Source organism: Dipteris shenzhenensis, chromosome 28 (genome assembly GCF_047967505.1).
Source record: "Dipteris shenzhenensis isolate YYH24624 ecotype China chromosome 28, Dip_SZ_1.0, whole genome shotgun sequence".
NCBI classification, from domain to species: domain Eukaryota; kingdom Viridiplantae; phylum Streptophyta; class Polypodiopsida; order Gleicheniales; family Dipteridaceae; genus Dipteris; species Dipteris shenzhenensis.
The window spans coordinates 1,110,398-1,130,633 of NC_141623.1; the positions used below are offsets into that span (position 1 = coordinate 1,110,398).

The following is a 20,236-nucleotide window of genomic DNA, read 5'->3' on the forward strand; positions in this document are numbered from 1 at the left end:
AACAGAGGAGGCAGGTTCATTCCAGCTCTCCCTCACTGCAGTCATGCAGACAGCAGTACCACAGTTTCCAGGAGTGCATGTGGGTATTCTGGAGTTCCGAGGTTTTCAGTTTTGATTGCCTAGCTTCTTGGACTGGAGTTAGATGGTTGTCCTGTAGCATTTTGAACTTTGTTTTCTACCCTCTCTATTTTTGAGTTCCCTCTTTTAATTGTTTGCATCTCTTTTCCACTTTCTCTTCCACCTCTTCGACTCTGTCTTGTAATTTTGTTATTGTCCTTTTAAGGATCATGTTTTCTGTTTGTAAGTCTCTCAATAGGTCCAGCCTTTTGTTATTCCTTGTTCAGTAGGTTTTGGTGAGGCTAGTCATCAATGTCAAGGGGGTCCTTTCCGTCATCTCTGACTTCCCTGTTTTTGAGACTGTCATGTTCTGATCTGTTTGAGACTTCTTATGCTTCTCTGATGTGACCTGTTGCTGCTGTACTTTATTGTTGTTGAGGTGCTGCTACAGAAGAGTTTCTAGTACCTTGAAATACTGCTTGTACTTCTCTGACGCCACCTGTTGCTGCTGTACTTTATTGTTGTTGAGGTGCTGATACAGAAGAGTTTCTAGCAACCATTGCTCTAATTATTGGACAAATGACAGACTAGACCTGTCAAAAACTTCCATGTGTGCGAATTGCCTTAGATTTGACTTCTTTTTGCAGTTATGATTCTCAATGGAGGCCCACTAAGCTTCCTGACCTGAAATTTCTTGAGGAAATTGCTCCAGTAGGTCAAAACAGGTCAAAACCTTTTGAAAAGATCATGCATAAAATTGAAGAAGACTGACTGTACAGGTGCTTACGCCCTGCGAAATGCCTCTATTTTGACCCTCTATTACAGTCGCAATCCCTGGTAGTTTCTCCTTGAAGCTACTCTTCCTTTTGGACCTTTGAAATAAGTGAGCAGATCTGAGCTGGATAGCCCACATTTCTGCATGCTTAAGCTGTGTAGGCTATTTCTCTTACGGTCACAAGCCTAGAGAATACACAGATGCACAGCTTGTGTAAGCCTAGTTAAAAGTTAAAAGGCACATATAGAAGGGTATGCCTCCTGTCTTGCTTGTTTCCGCCAATGATTGCTTTTACACGGTTTGCCCTTTCCACTGTGATTTCTACCGTTTCAAGACCAACAAAGGTTGGTGACCTCTCGAACTGTTGGCACTCTTGGCTGTCAACTCCCAGCTGTCATGTCTGCTGTTGTTGTGGGGACTTTGGTACCTCTCGATTGGCCTCCCCGTGCATCTTTTGGTATTGATTTTGTCATAGCGTCATTATTGTTGCAGGTACCAGGATGGGCCAATAGTGGGCACTCACCTGAATGGCAGCTACGCTTCTAGCAATGACTGGCGCAAACAAGGCCCTAAGCTAGCCATCTCTCCGTTGTGTTCTCCAGTCTGCCCACATGCAGCATAGAGCACCATCTCTCGAATATCAGCACATGAAATCTGCAAGGAGTTGAGATGATCTTCGAGAGCCAGGAAAGCATCTCAAATGGCTCTCAATTTCTGTACAATCTGGGGAATCGTGTTTTGGGAACACATCGATCACTTCCATCTCCAACTGAATGGTTGGAAGAAATCTCTGGTGCATTTGCGGCCTGTTCTTTGCCGAGAACTATCAGTCTTTTGAAGATTGAAGTTATGTCTATAGGGAGTATAAGATCCATTAGAGGCCATATTCCAGATAGGGTGAAATGAACATGGTTGAAAAAAAGAGCTCTATTTTTAAAATCCAAGGATATGGAGTCTTGTTTTTCTTCCACCTTCCAGCATGCTAGCAAAGGGTGAGACGAGAAAGAGAGAGCCTGATGAGGAGGTTTTGGTTTTCCAGCTGCCAAATTGGTAGTTACTTTTTTTTCCCCCCCAAAGAAAGGAACCTTCTATTAATGCTTGAAAGACTTCATACAAAACAGCAGCCCCGAAGGTGCTGAGTATGGAAAAACCAGGAAAAGGCTGAAAGAAAAACCGGCCTGTTCCAGAGAAAACCAGCTCACTGCCTAGGGAATCTCTGGTACTGGGGCTAACAGCCAAGTGGGGGGACTATACAACCAGCGAATCCCTTGTAGAGTGAAGATGTAGAAGACTCCTGCAGGCCAAGCCTTGTAGAAACGAGCACGCCGCTCAATAGTCGTTCTAGAGCTTGGAGTCCCACGCTCCCAGGTGGAGCGTAGAGTATAGATGATATCCTGCTAGATGGCGACCATGGTAGCTGCTCAATAGTTGCTCTAGAGCTTAGAGTCCCATGCTCCCAGGTGGAGCATAGAGTATAGATGATATCCTGCCAGATGGCGACCATGGTAGCCGAGGGTGGAACCTGATGCTCACCCATCACGAGACTGCAACAAGCCACCTAGATGTTCCATGCAGTGATACTGGCTACCACCTCCCAAACGCTGTCCTCCAGAGGAGAAAGGGGAGCTAGGCTATCAGGAGGGACTGCCTCATGGAGCGCTATCCCTTGTATGCTCTAACCCTGTATCTGGTAGGCTGGGGAGACCTCATCGATTTGGAATGTGTGTCCTCCCTTCGTCAACCAGGCCACCATTCCCGAGGTGTAGTCCCTCTGAAGACTCGGCATGCGGGTCATGATCGTGAGGGCTCCCATCCAGATCCTCGCTGCTTTGCGACAGCTCCAAAGGCAGTGCGGAATCGTCTCTAGGAAACCACCAGAGCAACAATGGCACTGCCCCTCCACTCGCATTTGCTCCAACCACGGTCCGATGGGCAAGCCTCCATGGGCGGCGAGCTAGAAGAAGTAGGATATCTTCCTCGGTCGCAAACTGGACCATAACCGTGTCCAAAACCTAGAACCAACATCTCGTGGCACTCTCTGGGTCACCTAATACCGCTCCCTTGAGGGGTCCCACCCACCTCGAAGAGTCCATCTGAAGCCTCCTGCCAATCTGTGTGGTATATGAAAAGAAGGGCATCTCATCCATCTGCTCAGCAAGGCCACCCCTGGAGGGCGAGAACCACTCTCCCGGATCCCACTGGACCTCCCTCAAGGGTCTACCCTCCCACAGCCAGAGATGCCATCTAGGGGCATCCTCCTCTGAAATATTGGGAGGGTCAATGTGCCGCTCCTTCACCAAACATCCCACCACTCTGATCATCTGCCAGTGAATCCCATTGAGACTCCCATCCATCTTAGGGTCCCTCTTCATGAGCGGATGGAGTAGGCCTCTAGCTCCTACACGGTAGATGCCGGGGTGCATGCTGCCTCGTTGCATCATCATTCTCAAAGGGACACGAGTCCGAGAGAACTGCCCCAGTCAAATGTTGTCCCTCCTTGCGTGAAGTCGCTCCCACCAGGACTCGTGGATGGCTAGGTCGATCTCTCTCATCTGCTGCCCTGTCCCTCGCAAATGTGCTATAGTGCCAAGCCTCGCCTCTAGCTCCATTGGTGATCTACTGCGTCTACCAAAAGACCCGGCAGGGTCACTGTCCCACTGTGCCCGACCAATGTGCGTCCGCTGTCCAAGCATACACCCCTCCTGATCTCGGATCTCTGGGTGCCACATAAGGGGCTGACGCTCAAACTCCTCTCTACATCTGGGCGGAGCACAAATGAGACTCCCTGCTAGTCTTTGCCAGACCCTGTGAAGGCTCCGCATCAAAGGGGAACCCTTCCCTATAAGGGGAGCCTTTGAGAAGATCCGCTTGTGTGAAGGCTGCCACTGAGCTTCGGTGTGTGGGGTGTTCCTGAGAAGTCCTCTCTGTAAGAGGAGCTTCCAAGGCTCTGCACCTGGAGTGAGGCCGCGAACAACCAACTTGCCCAAGAGGGCTCTGCTCTGCATCTCCGGATCTATGATACCCAAGCCTCCCAGTGGCTGTGGCATGATCACCATCTGCCAAGCGACCCGGACTCTAATATTCCGCATGCTGTCGGATCCTGCCCAGAGGAAGTTCCGAACCAACTGTCGGAGTTGCCCAATGCATCCTCTGTGAAAGCACCAGCAGGAGGCGATATACCAGGCCGTGGTGAGAAGGGCTTGGTTTGCCACTAAGGCACGCCCTGCTAGGGAGAGCTTGGCCGAGCTCCAGCAGAGAAGTTTGCACCGAACACTCTCAAGGACTCGGGTGATCTACCGCTCTGCTGTAATATCAATACCAACCTGGCAACCGAGGTATCTCGCTGTTTGACCCCGCGGTATCCATCTGAAGCCAAAATCACTCCCCCACTCACGGATCTCCCGTGTCTCCTCTTGGCCCGTGAAGAAACCTATAGACTTTGTCTAATTGATCCGCGCACCCGAGGCCTTGCAGTAGATAGCCAAGGCTCCCTTGACTCTCTCCAAACTCGTTGTGGTGCCCTCAACATACAAGGCCCTGTCATCTGCAAACTCAGAGTCGAGCAGTTTCTCCTCTTGTCGGATTGGGAGCCTCAACCCTGTGAGGCTCGCCACTTGTGATCTCAAGTAGTAGCCCAAGGCCTCCGCCACGAACAAGAAGAGGAAGGGAGCAAGTGGGCAGCCTTGGCGAACCGAGCGCGAGAGAGGAAAGGCCTCGTCCATGTGTCCTCTAATAAGCATTTGGCTAGAGCTCCTCGCATAGAGCGTTGAAACTGCTCTGACCCATCTATCTGAGAAACCCAATCTCTGCATAGTGCCCTCCAGGAAGGATTACTCCACCCTATCATAGGCCTTCTCAAAATCCAAGAGAAGGATGCCCAGCGGCTGTGACTTCTCCCTGGACCAATCCACTGCCTCCCAAAAAGTGAAGATGTTGTCTAGGATGCTGCGCTCCTGGACAAACCCTGTGTGTGTGTCGTGGATGATGTCCGTAAGATGGGGCCGTAACCGTAAGCTCAAGACCTGGGCGAGGATCTTGTAAGCGGTATCAAGCAGAGTGATCGGTCTCCACTTTCAGATGTCTAATCTAACTCCCCCTTTCAGGATCAAAGAAATCTAACCCCTACTCAAGGACTGAGGGAGGGAGCCGGTGTCAAAAATCTCCTAGCATGCTAGTCAGAAAGGGGTGGAGATAATCTCCCAGAAGTTCCGGAAGAAGGCCGGAGTCAAGCTATCTTCGCCAGGATACTTCTGGGTCGGGAGAGCCTTGAGGGCTTTCTAGAGCTCCTCATCCATGAAAGGCTCCTCTAGTCTGCAGCATAAATCCTACGAGTGTTAGAATTATTGCTATAATTTAGCAGTGACCAATGTAATGTAATAAGTAGGTTAGGGGCACTTTTCCCTCACTTAGAGATTTTCCCCCCTAACCACAGTTAGTTTACTAACTATGGTTAGCGAAGAATAAGGTTTTGTCACTTAGACAAAACCTATCACTCCATTCAGTTGTAACACGCTCATCTATTTGCAACTATCTTTTCAGCTCTCTCTCACTCCTGCCTCTTGCTCTCACCTTTGCTCTCTCCCATTCTCACATTTGGTATCAGAGCAGGTTTTTCTTGCGTTTGCTCCTGCTGCACATTCGTCTCCAGCTCCAGCCCGCAAGCTCCCTGCTCAATCAGTTCACCGTCCGTACAATCTGTACGGGCTGATTCCGTACAGTCCCGTACAGTACCTGCGCGGCCATCGTACAATCTCGCCGCCCGTACAAGTGTAGCGTCGTACAGCCTGCAGCTCCATTCCGTACAGCAGATCTTCAGTCGTACAGCCCGTCGCCAGACTGTACGGTTTTTCGTACGGTTCGTTGTCACCAGTTGTACACCTGCATCGACCGTACTGCTCCTGCGTCATTTTTGTCGTCAGTTCGTCAGGCGTCCGTACTGTTCCGTACAACCTTAGTACCTTCCGTACTTTCTGCGTGCAGCTCGTCCGTACAGGTGTTGTACCCACCGAACCTATCCGTACATTTCGTACAACCTGCAGCAGACAGCTCGTTCGTACAGTACGACCATCCGTACCTCTGTCGTATAGTCACGGTACAGGCCGTACAGTTGCATTTGGCCTTCTGAGCAGGTTTCATTTCTGCAGGCATTCTTGCAGTTGGTCGTCTGGCAGACATTTCTTTGCAGGAAGCCATTGTTTGGCAGAGCAGTTTTTTGGGCAGATTTGAGCATATTATTTGAATTGGGCATTTTGCAAAATTTGGGGCTTTTCTTGGATTTGCCCCAATTTCAACTCAATTTCACCTCAACATTTGGGGCTTTTGCAATTACACTGCAATTTCGCAGTGAAATTTGGGGCTTTTGCAAACAGAGAGCAATTTGTGCAACATTTGGGGCTTTCAGACCATTTGCCCCTTTCTGGTTGCAATTTCAAGCCACAAATCGGGGCTTTTGTGTTGGGAGAGCAATTTGACAGGTTTCAGTTCACACTGCCTTTCTGTGAGTGTTTTGAAGTGCTTTTGGCAGGTTTTGGGAGAGATTGGATGCTCTGGCAGATTTCTGACAGAGACATTATAGAGATTTGAGTTGCATTTTTAGCCAGTGTTTGGCTGTGTTTTTTGGGATTTGTGCACTCTATTCCCAGCACGGGAATTCAGATTTGCATTTGCTGTATTTTCTTTCTCAGACATGGCCCAACAAAATCAGAATGATTTCGGTTTCAGTGGTCTCTCACAAGAGGATAAGCTGGACGGTACCAACTACTCCCTCTGGAGTTTTATGGTACGCAATATTCTGATTTCTCGTAATTTATGGGACTATGTAAGTGGGGATGAGTTCTGGCCAGCAAATGTGGCACCTAATACCCCTCCCCAACAAGGAGGCAGAGGTCGTGCACAGGGTACAGCTGCAGCACAAGTTATTGGTGCAGTTATACCTACCACTCCAGAGCAGAAGAGATGGGATTCACGTGATGCTTTAGCTTTGTCGTGTATTTCTCTTTCAGTGAAAAGATTCATCATTCTGCATATCCGGTCGTGTAAGACCTCAAAGGCAGCATGGGATATTTTGGAGAGCATGTATGCAGCTCGGAATGACGCCAGGGTGTCTTTTTTGAAAAGAGAATTGTCTCATACACATATGGAAGAGGGCGACTCCATGTAAGTGCACCTCACAAAGCTACATGATTTACGAGAGCAGTTGCTGAATATTGATGAGGTCATTCCTGATTCAGAGATGATTACCACTACTCTGAATTCTCTTCCTGAGTCTTATCTCAGCTTTCATACCTCGCTGAATTTGTCGTTGAGGGGGGTTGCAAATCCTCTCACTTTTCACGAGTTGATAGGACTTCTGCTGTAGGAAGAGCAGCAGACTAGGAAAAACATGGCTTCACGAGCAGGTGAACATGCCATGCATCTCTATAAGGACTCTTCTGAGAAACCTGCTCCATGGCTATCCACTTCTATGTTTCCTCCTCTCTTTATTACTGCTTACTGCACATTTATTACTGATCTCTGTGACTTCTTTTTATAAAACCTCACACACTGGCCAGTTTTTTTCAGCAGATCCAATGCATTGGTCATCAGTTTCAGTGGCATCATTTTCCATGGTTGATCACCATGCATTCCGTCTTCTGTATGGTTGTGCCATCTTGAGTATGGCTACCTCATCTTCAGTATGACCACCATCTTCAAATATAGTGGTGGCAACTTGGACAACAAGGCAACCATGACCAGAACTTCTTATATTGCTCAACCAGAGACGATAGGTGACAAGATGTTGGAAGGTAATGCATGAGGTGGGTGGTCTCTGCATGACTGGAGCTACAATCGGTTTTTACCATAAGCAGTCGTCCCTGTAGAAGCTGAGCCGCACAGGAAGCTTGCAAGGAGAGATCCTCCTGGATATCTTGGCTAACATCGTGGTAAGCGAGTGGAACAGAAAGGGGGGAGGGGGAATATGTCCGTATGGTGCCCTAGATTCTCAAACCATCCATGTGTACATGCGTACTGACACCTTTTTTTGCCTGCAATTGCTGAAGTCATGGATGAGGATATGGTCAGCCATGGTAACTTGCGACGGTCTGAGGTTGAGGAACTATAACTCGGATTACAGCCCCCCCAACAAGTTGGGAGTACTCTACTGTGAAAATACTGAGGCCTTCGTCGACGTTTAAGGGGAACCAAGCTAGTGGAAATGCCCCAAACTCAGCCAGAACTAACTTATGTGAGACCGATGGCTTACTGCAGATCATCTGTGACAACAAGAGAACCTGGAGCCCATCCACGTGTGCCCAATCTGCCTCTGATAGAACAGACATTGGGTCCTTCTATCTTCAAGACAATGCTAGAATGTGCTCTGATGGTGAGCAAATGCCAGAATGTGCTTTGACGAAGGCGCCTATGTTTAAGACAATGCAAGAATGCGCTCTTATGATGCCAATGTACGCTCTGGGCAATCCTGGGAACCTCAAGGTGACTGAAAACTTTGGCACATGGAGCTGGGTCTCCATGTCATTGATTGTAAACTGCATGGTACCAAGGAATGAAGAAAACCAAGTGCAAACCTAGATAAACTGGGCTCCATTGGAGCAGGAGTTGAGCAGTCTCCTAGACATTTTTGCCCCTTTCCTTGGTCTCTCATCCCCTCCAGCCTGCTTGTTCTCCTCACTTTCCATCAGGGGCATTGTTTTTCTCTTGGGGAGGGTATCTGAAAGCGATCTTTTTGGTCTGGCCACAAAAGCTCTGTTGACAGCATCCTTAACACCCCAAGTCATCCGTATAGCACTCTCTCCTGTGGCTGGGATATTGGTTGTTGAAGGGGGGACAGGAGCTTGAAGCTCAGGGAGCAGGAGCTAGGGTGTTTCCCTGAAAATTTTGTTTTTGGGGAGGCTTTTCTATGCAGGGCAATGTGATGGGTACTGCAAGCAATTCATCTGCCATAGCTGTTGTGCACCATGATCACAACCTCTACAGTACCATTTTGATATATGGCAAATGCATGGATGTTCTCTAGAAGCCATACAACAGAAATGCAAAATGCGTAATAGTTTGGTATTCATTGTTATGAGTTAATTATCAACTTATACATTTGGAATTCTCATTTCCTACTTTGGATGTTTTTACCCCCTGACAAACAGTAACGCATTGTATATATTGGAAAGGTTGGCTGACGCTGAAAAAGAGTTTTTGAGCTTGGGTATGCAATGTGAATTTCTGGGATGCATGCAGTTTCTGGTGAAGGTTCAAGTCTTGTGTCTATAAACCTAACTTGTTCCACCTTTTGTTGTTTACAGATTGCAAACATGATCCGCTTTGTTGTTGACAGCTATAATAAGCCATTACCTGCCATTCTTGAGATACCCTCAAAAGAGCATCCATATGACCCAGCACAAGACTCAATCTTGTCACGTGTGAAGCATATGTTTTCTAGTGACCCAGCAGGTCCCACCAGTAGGTGGTAGATTTTTTTTGGTTCATGCTTATCTAGCTTCAGGATGGACTGGGAGAAATTAGTTGCACTTGGATGGAATAAAATAGGATGGTACACAAATCTGATTGAATAATTTTCTTTTCATTTCCAACTCCTGGTAAACTTGTTGTGATTATAATCAGCATGTACATTTAATTGAGCACCCATGTGATATGACTCATTCCAACACGTCTTGGTGTTTGTTGAAGTGTGCAAGTATGATGTTTAATTCCTAAGCTAACTTGAATTTGTAAAAAGCATGGCATAACGAACTGAAAAGATATAGGAGTGTTTAGGGTTCAGAGTAAAGCACCAGATTAGTTGTGAATGAGGCTATCTGTTCGTAAGTATCCAAACGTGGTGCTATTCTTCTATGATAGAGAAGATACAAAGCTGGGACAAAAGAACATGTCTCTTGGAAAATGAAAAGCCTAGCTTCTATGTGCAGAAGGTAAAAGAAAAAGAAAATACAACTGAAGCTGCGATCTCTCCAATAGAAGAATAGCACCACGTTCGTAAGTATCCAAACGTGGTGCTATTCTTCTATGATAGAGAAGATACAAAGCTGGGACAAAAGAACATGGAAAATGAAAAGCCTAGCTTCTATGTGCAGAAGGTAAAAGAAAAAGAAAATACAACTGAAGCTGCGATGTCTCCAATAGAATCAAGTATGAGGGCTGCAGTCATAAGGCCTTGTAGAAGGCTGTATGCTTACTAACAGTGGATGGTCGAAATTAGAGTACAATAACAAGCTTGTATACTCTACAGGAATCTCAAGCATATACTATGCATATATCGCCTTACATTATGTTTCTCTTCCTATGTGGAGAAGACGGTTGGTACCCGAATATACAATTGCATCATGACCTAGGAGAGAATTATGCCAAAAACAACGCTTAAAATTATGCATGACAAAATGTGACTGAGATGCAATATAATTCATTTCATTTATAGCAACTTGCATGAGATGGAAAGTGCTCCAAAAGATGGCCATGAGCTTTTAGCTATATCATGACAAAAGGTGGACATAATTATCCATTATATAAGTAAAAAGACAATAATAACAATGTTTGAGAGGTGCTTTTGTATATAACCATTGGGTTATTTTATATGACTTGCATGTCTTTGAAACACAATGATGATAGCCATCAAATAAATCTACAAGTGCTAATAAACTGGTCATAACATGCCATTATTCAACTTCTACATAGAGTTTTTTAAACAATGGGCAAATCCAACAATGAGATAAAGTAGTTTCTTTATGTGCACTACATATTTTCCTTGAGAGTCATCCTCGCACATATTTACCTCGCATTTGGATATTAAAACTCAAAAGGTTGCAGGGTTCACAAAACAAACTGCAAATGATCACTTTTGTTCTTAATGACACCACATAGTTGTTGCAAGTGACAAAGTTAAATTTATGATCTTGACAAAGAGTGTCTGAATTTGCCCCCTAAGCAAAAAGAATGGAAACCAAGAGAAGTGAGAAAGATGTAGGACAACTACCTTCGCTCAACCTTGATTAGAAAAGCATTGAATGCTTTTGAATTGTGCCTATAGCACTATATCGTTTCTTGACTTCAAAACGTTCGTTCGGATTGTGCATTAGAGGGTGGGTGTGTGTTTGTGTGTGTCATACATGCATACATACAGAATCTTGAGTATGCCATCAACTCCTCATACTTTTCAGTGCAATCTTGCTCTTCTTTGATCTAGCTCAACCATTCAGCGTATGGAAAGACTTAAAGCTTCCATTGATTGAGGACCTCTTGTATTGACATCATATTGCATGTCGAAGTGGATGGAAAGAAGCTAATGTGCAAGCTTTGCTTGAAGTTACACTATGATATATGTCTACAATAAGACATATTTGATGGTTTGCCATGCTCTTTTTTGTGACGTGTGACAAGCAATGAGTTCTAATATAAGAGTTTGCTTTTGGTCATGCCTTCATGCAACAAGGAACTATAAGATGATGAATATACTGAGTCAAGAACAAAACAATGCATTTGAAACTATTCTACATACAATGATAGGAGCCACGCTAGCATATGCTTTTTGGACACCAAAGGGGAAACATTCTTCTAAAATGGTTTGGTATCAAATAAATAAGGATATGGACCATTTTCCTATCAGAGTTATCAAGGTTGCAATTTTGACTAGCATGAATAATGGTCAGCCTAGCTCCAAGCATACCTTTAGTTTATAGAGGTTGATATTCTCTTAGTCCAAATATTTTACCGAGTATGCATCTTCCATTACATAGGTCAAGAGTAGGGTTCAATTTCCAAAAAACCATGAGGGAATAAGCATGATTGGAGATTAGGAATACTATTGAGTGAATGAGGGATTGTAGAATCATTGAGTGAATCTTTGAATAAGGAATTCTATTGAGTGAACAAGGGATTGTAGAATCTTTCCATGACTATGTACTTAAAATCATTAGCTTTTGGTCTCATGTAGAAGAAGGTTGTAAATGTGGAATCATCCTATAGTATTCCATCTCCTACTTTTCAAATCCACACCAAGAAGCCACCACCACCATTAATAATCATTTGTGAAGCATGCATAGTTTTGTTTAGCTACATAAAGATAGTGGTGACCCACATAAAGATAGATCAATTATGTCCTCTCTAGACCCCTTGACAAACAATTACCAATATTTGTCCAAAATGTAAACAATTTGTTTTATAGAAAGAGCTTGATTTCATTATATCTTGCAAAGTTTTGTCTTATGATTTGAATGCATACCTATGCAACATTAGTCCTTTGATGCCCTATAAATCTTATGCATACAACATCAATGTGAATACTCCATTAGTAGAACTACTACATGCATTGATATGCGATGAGGTGCTTTCAAGATGACTGATCAACAAATTGCAAGGCCAAACTATTTGACTTATGGGATTATGTCTTCCAACATATGTCTTCATGCATGGTCTCCTACACATTGCAATATCGTTTTACTTTTTAATAGTAGTAACGATCGAGACATGGAGTCAACAATACTAGACATCATCAATATTGTGTATAAGGAGGTAGTACAAACTCTCTATGCGCACAAATACTTGTTATTATTGCTCGATTCAAGTAGACATATTCTATTTCAATGGTATCCTTGAATCCTCTAGCTACAACATCTTATATTCTCAACATCAATGGCCCTACAAAGAAAGAACATTACAAATGCTCTAGCTATCCAACTATGTTAGCTGTTTGTGGCAACTCAACATGGTTTGAAGTAAACCCATTCATAATGATCACAATCAATTAGAGTAGTAGTATAAACAATGTGAGCATTATACTCCTAAAACCTCAAGCATAATGAAACTAAGATATTGAGCTACAACATCAATTTGTGAAAATAATATCTCATAGAAATAAGCTTCTTCTTGTAACTAATATGTTGCCTAAGGAGATCCATGATTCAAATGACTTTTGTCCATACAAAACAAAAAGAAGTTAATAGTCATAAAATGAAGTTGACAAAGCTTGGTTGCACCTATAAGGAATGCAAACCATGGATGGAAACTCTACTTTTGTGTAATAGATGGACGCACATCACTCTCTCTTGAAATATTATCTATTATATGTAAGTGTGCGTATGTGTGTGTGTACATGTATGTGTTCATGCATGTATATGTATTTATGAATATATATACTTACAAAAGGATAATACAATAACTACATTGCGAGGCAGTTTTTTTTTGTGAGACTTGATTTTTCCATCATTATATTTACTTTATAATGCATATTTTATCAAAGCAAATAATTGTAGCAAGAAATCATTCATTGCATGATCACTCTTGTCTCAATGATTTAAGAAGTGCAAATGTAATCTTGCTTTTGAATTTTCTATGCTTCATATACCAAAACTTCAATTATTGAATTACACAAAGAAAGGCATTTGTATTTGCAAGTTTGTTATATGACACAAAGAAAGGCATCGTATGCAAGAGTTTCTTGCATGGCATCAAAGTAAAGAAACCCCCTGTACATGGCCTTAATCAAGTACATTTTCATATCTATCTTAATGTATAGTAAATATGCAACTAATATGCCCTTAAAAAAAGTTGTGTAAATCTACTACCTCTATGTAACTAACCTTTGTTATTGCTTTTAAAAGCAAAAGCAATTGTATTTAGAGGTCATGTACTTCACATCCAATAACCAATTCCCCTTCCCTCTCCTCCCCCCCAAATAAAAACACCAAATGCACATGAACAATATGGAAATTAAATTCCTACAACTACTCTTCTACTTTAAAATAATACAAACAAAGTTGTGGGTTCATATAATTGCTCTCCATTCTAGATATTATGTAATGATAACGAAAAGTATATGACAACAATTATTCCCCTCCCTATGCTCCCATAGGATACAAGTGAATACAATACGAAATCACCAAGTAGAATAAATCTTAGGAGCAAGCTTCTTTGACCATTCTATTAATTCATATACTAACAAATAGATATTTTATAGGTTGTTTTTCACTATTATTGAGAGTAGTTTTTAAGATATTATATGAGCTGTTCATGACATGACTTTTTGATGCATAATTTTTGCCTTATGTATTATCTTTGTTTTGATGATTGATTATTGTAGTTTTGGAGGTCACATGATAAAATTCGTACAAATCAAATATTAAAACCATCTAAAACACAACAATTCTTTTTCTTGGTTGTTTCCTTGATGATGCAATAACAGTTTTATATTGAATTGCCTTTAATAGCTCAAATTGTCCTCTTCATCACCACACAAAACCAAATTGTTTCCTACTATATTTAATCAAAGTTGAAATCGAATGTTCTTCAGGCTAATAGGTTCCATTCATACCTTCTCTTTTTTTTTTTGGACACTAAGATGTCATAAGAGTTGTAGCGATAACGGTAATCCCATTCAATACCATGCCACATGTCTAGGTCTACAAGTGGAGGTATTTCTAATCTCTTATGTTTTATGATATTTTTATTTCATATTTGTGATCTCTTATCATTTATGATATCTTTGTTTTTTCAAAGTATTAAAATTGTGAAATATTTTCCATGATCTTTTCCATGTGAATAAATAATGGCTACATTTATTTATAACCTCGAAAGGAATGAGAGAACTTGATAAAAATTCTTCTTGTATTTTGTAAACTATTTTTTAATAACACACCTACCCCACATTCACACACTAGTGGTCCCATCGAGGGGCACCCGACCTAGATTGGTGGGTAGAGGGTCCACAGTTGTGGTAAGCTCACACACATCCTATCGAGGGGCACCCGACCTAGATTGGTGGGTAGAGGGTCCAGAGTTGTGGTAAGCTCACACACATCACACACACACCCACCCAGCCCTAGCGTCCAAGATTTGAGCGAGTGATCTGGGATTGGAAGCCGAATGCTTCAAACCACTAGGGAGGCTTGGTGGGCAGAGGGTCCAGAGTTGTGGTAAGCTCACACACATCACACAAACACCCACCCGGCCCCAGCCTCCAAGATTTGAGCGAGTGATCTGGGATTGGAAGCCGAATGCCCCAAACCACTAGGGAAGCCGGTTTTGTAATTAGATTCACATGTTTTTATCTAATATTATTTAGTATCTTGTCCGCCAAAAATTTTGAGAGACAAAAAACATTGTGGGAGAGGAGTCGACCTGGGTGTGTTTTGTTGACCGGGTTTTGATTTTTGTACGACGCCCACCCACAGGCTTCCGTCCATTCCAGATCTCAATGGCGTGGAACGTTTTCCAATTCTGCACTGGACTTCGGATCGTAGGGTCTATCATGATCGTTGTAGTCTTGGCCGTAGTGGCAGTATCATACTACGCCGTAGTCATAGCAACTTATCTTCCTCAGTTATTGAGAGGGGGATCAGACATTGGAGTTGCTCTCCTTGTTTTGCTCGTCTTTCACGCGCTGGTAAGCTAGATCGGTATTCTCTGTTGCTTTGTTGATTTTGCCTTGTGGAAGTGTTGGATCATTATAATAAAATTCTGTGAATCGCAGTACGTGTTCCTTCTTCATTGCTCTGTCCGGTTGTCAAGAATGTTCTGTGCTCGTATTCATGAAAATTATCTTAGAACTAATGTCTCGTGTTTCCTATTGCTTTAGTTGGTATTGAGCTATTCTTTTCTTTGCTTTTGCCAATGACAACCTTCAAATGTATACAAGTGAAAATGTACATTTGCCATTTTTGAACTTGAAAGGGCTAAAGATATCAAAGTCATTCGCACATCCTCCCCCCTGCTACAGCATTCATCTTCTATCTCTCCTTCGCTGTCCAAAAAGGATCTGATAGAGTCGAGCATTCATTTTTGGTAAGGCCTTTGTCACATGGCATGCACATGCGCTGTTGTCTGCAATTGCCTTTGACCTTTTGATGTAGCTTGCGTTCTCTTGCACGAGACCATGCAAAGTCAAAAGATATGCTAAATTCTGAGATTTAATACGGTCAGACTTATCAAAGAAACAGGGTTGTTTGAGAAGTTGATCTCGTGTGGCATCCGTGTTTGATGACTTTAGTCTTTGCAGCAACTTCCATATCACAGAGCGGGTCATGCATTCTTCCTTCTAGTCAACGATTAAAGCTCTTGATTAGTATAGAAAGTCTTAAAAGCACGAAAAGCAAAAATTTTCAGAGCCGAATGTCCTATGCATCATTACTAATCTTATTTTCATTTTGTTTTGTGAATCATAATGATTTTAAAGCTACAAAATAAACCCCTTGAGATTCTTGCTGTGTGATTGGAAGAGAGGCTCTGATACCACTTGTGAAGTTTGTGAAAGTGGAGAGAGAACATACAAGTTATACAATGTTGCAGAAAGCTTGCGAAGCTGAGATGAATCACACATGACTTTCAAGTACAAAGCAATACTAGACCCTATAACTAAATTAAGTCGTAGAGCTACATGTGGCATATTGCCACATATATAGTGCAAAACATTATTTTGCACCATCCTGTCAAGGACCCTAGACTCCTTCATTAAACTAAAGTCAGATTCTTTATCTAAACTCGTTTACAACCCATGATTGCATTGTCCTTTCCATGATGACCATAGGCCCAGCAAAACATTGGGGCTTCTGTACATAAACCTGCAACGAATGTTTATGTACATAAACCTCCATCTGATAAACAGACCATCCATAAAGTGCAGTCAAGGATATGATAGAAGCCATTATAGTCATCTTTGCCATTAGGGCAAAGATCTTCTCATAATTAATTTCCTCTTCCTGTGCATACCGTTGGCAACAAGACGGGGTTTAATCTTCTCCATCATCTCATATAAATGATATGCTATCTTACAGATCTTTTTAGTGCCCACAATATTCTTCCCAATGGGTGGATCAGCCAAATCCAAGTAGCATTCTTCTCAATGGATCCAATTTCAGATCCATGGCCTTCCATGACCCTGTGCATCTTGATATGTATGAGGCTCAATTGCAACATCCCTGATGGTGCTCATCAAAGCATGATTGACCTAAGCATTGGCTTGCATGCTTATTGCCTTGGTCTTTCTTAAAGAAGGCCGAGGTTTAGCGTGGCGTTATAGTGATACCTCTCTCGAGGCAACGGACGGATTGGGCCTACTTACTGTTAAAACCACCAGCCAAAGTGGGCCACTTAGAGCATTTGTTGCAGGCCTCTAGCTCTAGGAGGGCTTTGTTCTCCTCCCCTCTGTCCTCCCCATGAGTTGGACAGCAACGTGTTGGAAAGTACATGGTTTTCTTGACTGGGCACGTCAGCACCCCTAGGGGCTAATTTTGGGACAGGAGTTGCATCGGGCCTTGTGAAATGGAAGTGAAGGAGAGCAAGAGAGGAGGGGCAACGAAAATTTTGTGCTGAGAATGAAACAACAAAAGAGAGTACAAGGATATAAAACCCTAAAACCCTAGTTTGAAACCCAAATTGGGGGTTGGGGGTTCGGGCCGATACTAACATACTAACTCAACCAATAACCATGGTTAAGGGAAAAAATATCAATGAGGGAAAAAGTGCCCCTACCTTGCAACTCCCTTTTAGTGACAATGTCCTACTATACAATGTGTGATCTCAACCATCAAATGGAAACATGTTGAAAGCTTTACGGGAAGCTCCAAACTTTCTCGAGTTAGTGCATTGGTGAACAGATCGGCCATCTGAAACATTCAGATGTGTCGTGCAAAAGGTCAGGCTGATCTCCCTTGCATGTGACGGCTCTCAACATCATGACAGTGAATCTCAATGTGTGTTGTGTGGGCATAAATTTCAATGTGTTTCATGTGGGCATGAAACACAGGATTCCGTGCTACTGCAATAGCACTCTGACTACGAGGGAGAATTGGAGTGAGAGACTGCAATGATGCACGCAATTCTGTTAGAAAACAGAGGTGGAGATTACTTGCTACATCCAACACTCCCCGCAGTGGAAGATTACGAAAACGTTTGCCCAGAAATTACACAGTGCTATTTCAAATCTCATTCCTTTCCTTAATGTGTACACAATGGCATAGATAGAGATAGAGATAGAGATAGAGATAGAGATACAGAGAGAGAGAGACCTTCGAATAGTGGAACAGTAGCGTAGAACAGTAGATAATTTATAATAGATTGCTAGAACAGTAGATAGAGATAGAGATAGAGATAGAGATAGAGATAGAGAGCGAGAGAGACCTTCGAATAGTGAAACAGTAGCGTAGAACAGTAGATAATTTATAATAGATTGCTAGAACAGTAGATAGAGATAGAGATAGAGATAGCGTAGAACAGTAGATAGAGATAGAGATAGAGATAGAGATAGAGATAGAGAGAGAGAGAGAGTGAGAGAGAGAGAGAGAGAGAGACCTTCGAATAGTGAAACTGTTGGAAAGGTCACCTCCCCATCTGTAAGCCCCCATATGAGGAGAGCATGGGGGGGTGAACCTAGGGTTTGAGTGTCTGTCACATGGGCATCTGATTGGATGTCATGTGGACAAGAGCCAGAAGGGATTGAGTGATAAGATGGGGCTGCCACATGGACAGCATCTTGGCTGTCATGTGGGCAGCACATCTAGAGCTGTTGTGGGCAAGAATCAAAGAGATGGAGGGTACCTGGAGCTAGGATGGATCTGCAGCAGCAAAAGGCGAAGCAGTAGCCAGCACAAGGAACCCGGAATAAAAAGCGAGCACATGGCGCTGACATCTACACGGTGTACGGCTCTGTACGGAACTGGGAGAGGGCCTGGCAGAGGCGCAGGATGTGCAGGCGCAGATGTGGAGCAGCAAATGTGGCTGTCAGTGGGCAGAAGGCATGCCTTATATAGGCTGGACCCCTGCCTTGAATGGAGGGCCAAAGGCCCTGGAAGTTTGGGCCAAAAGCCCTGGGTTGTGAGCCCTTATAGGGCTGGACCAGCCACAGACTGGTCGGCCAGTCTGCTGCAGGCTGGTCGGTATTTTTACCAGCCGGGCCCTATGAAAGGAGGTCCTTGAGGCCTCACTTCTCATCACTTGGAGCAGCAGTTCAGGGAGCAGAGGGAGCAGCAGATAGCCACTTGTGGGTCTCTATCCAGAAGGAGACAAGAGAGCTGTAGAGCTGCAGACCTAGCTCAGAGTGCTGCCCACCTAGGCTGGTGCAAAGACAGCAAGGTGGAAGGGATCTGGATGGAAAGTCTACAGAAGCTCGAGGTGGAGCACGCGGGCTCGAGTCTAGAGATAGCCAGCAGATAGGAGAAGGACCTTGTGGTAAGATCAGAGGACCACATCATTGGTGGGACTCTGGATCTGTCTCTTTTGTATTGTGTCCATAGTGGTGGACGGAAATATATATTTTGGTGGTTTCTCTATCTGGTTGGTTCATTGTCTATTGATGAGTTTGCACACCTATGGTATGAACATAAGTAAAGAAGTTTGTGATTCCACACCCACACCACACTGTGTGAGCTCCTGGGCATTACTATAACTCTTCCGCTGCGTGTACCCTCTGTTGGGTATTTTCTAACATGGTATCAGAGCCCAAGTAGGAGGCTCACAGGTGTGGGAGCCTGAAGGCAGGGACCTTGCTGAAGGACAACCCTAATTCAGAAGCTCTTGGGAATCGACTTCCACGACTGGAGGATTGTGCCCTTGCAAGAAGGAGGGTGACTCAGGTTCAGTCAGGTGCGTTCATAATTCTGGTCTACTGCAATTAAGTTTGGTTGACTTTGCTGTGTGGTATAAACAGCAGAGATGTCAACCTCTACAGCCTCTTCAGCCCCTGCTTTCCCTTCCTCCTCCCCCAGTTTTCTCTCTTTCACTATCCCTAACTTTGGAGAGTCTGGGAACTTGGACGGGACTAATTACTTGATCTGGAAAGTGAAGATCCGGAGTCATTTAGTGGCTCGGAAGTTGTGGAAGCTGACCACGGGAGTGGAGTCAAAGCCGGAGGACATGGTGGATAGAAAAGGGGAGATACTCATGGCAGTAGACAGAGAGGAGCTTGAAGCTTGGGAAGACAGAGATGCCCATGCCCTGGCAATAATCATAGGGACTACGCGGACTCTATTCTTCCACATATCCAGCTGGCCGAGACGTCAGTAGAGGCTTGGGCCACCCTGAAAGATTTGTACGAGACGGACAACACCTCCCGGAGTTTGCTTCTTCAGTATCAACTCTACAATCTTGATATGGAAGAAGGAGATACGGTACATAGCCATTTGACGAAGGTCAAGGTGGTGAGGGATCAGCTGGCAGCAGTTGGTCAGAAGACAGACTCATGCCATTTGGCCTTGATGGTACTGAGGAGACTGCCTCGGAGTTTCAAAAGCTTTGTTACGACTGTGACAGCAGGACAGAGGACCAAACCTCTGATATTTGAGGAGTTGGGTCCGTTACTGCTACAGGAGGAAGCTCGGGAGAAGCTCTACAACGAGGACAAAGACGGCAAGGCGATGCTGGCGAAGGATTCCGCTGGCAAAGGAAAGGGCAAGCCTAATGGTGGTAAGTCCA

The 20,236-nt window shown here is 43.8% G+C and overlaps 2 protein-coding genes across 2 annotated transcripts in view; both read left to right on the plus strand.

Annotated features, from left to right (window-relative positions):
• Positions 1-9,491, plus strand: part of LOC147883018 (vacuolar ATPase subunit F family protein) — a 28,678-nt gene extending 19,187 nt beyond the window's left edge. The window contains exon 4 of the mRNA XM_087399364.1: positions 9,127-9,491. Within this exon, the coding sequence (XP_087255490.1) occupies positions 9,127-9,294 (168 nt within the window). The 3' untranslated portion in view covers positions 9,295-9,491. The remainder of the gene's footprint in view (positions 1-9,126) is intronic.
• A 5,298-nt stretch (positions 9,492-14,789) lies between these two features.
• LOC147883019 (putative protein S-acyltransferase 14) overlaps positions 14,790-20,236 on the plus strand; it is a 37,053-nt gene continuing 31,606 nt past the window's right edge. Inside the window, exons 1-2 of the mRNA XM_087399363.1 lie at positions 14,790-14,888; positions 14,931-15,215. Coding sequence (XP_087255489.1) covers positions 14,871-14,888; positions 14,931-15,215 — 303 coding nt within the window. The 5' untranslated portion in view covers positions 14,790-14,870. The remainder of the gene's footprint in view (positions 14,889-14,930; positions 15,216-20,236) is intronic.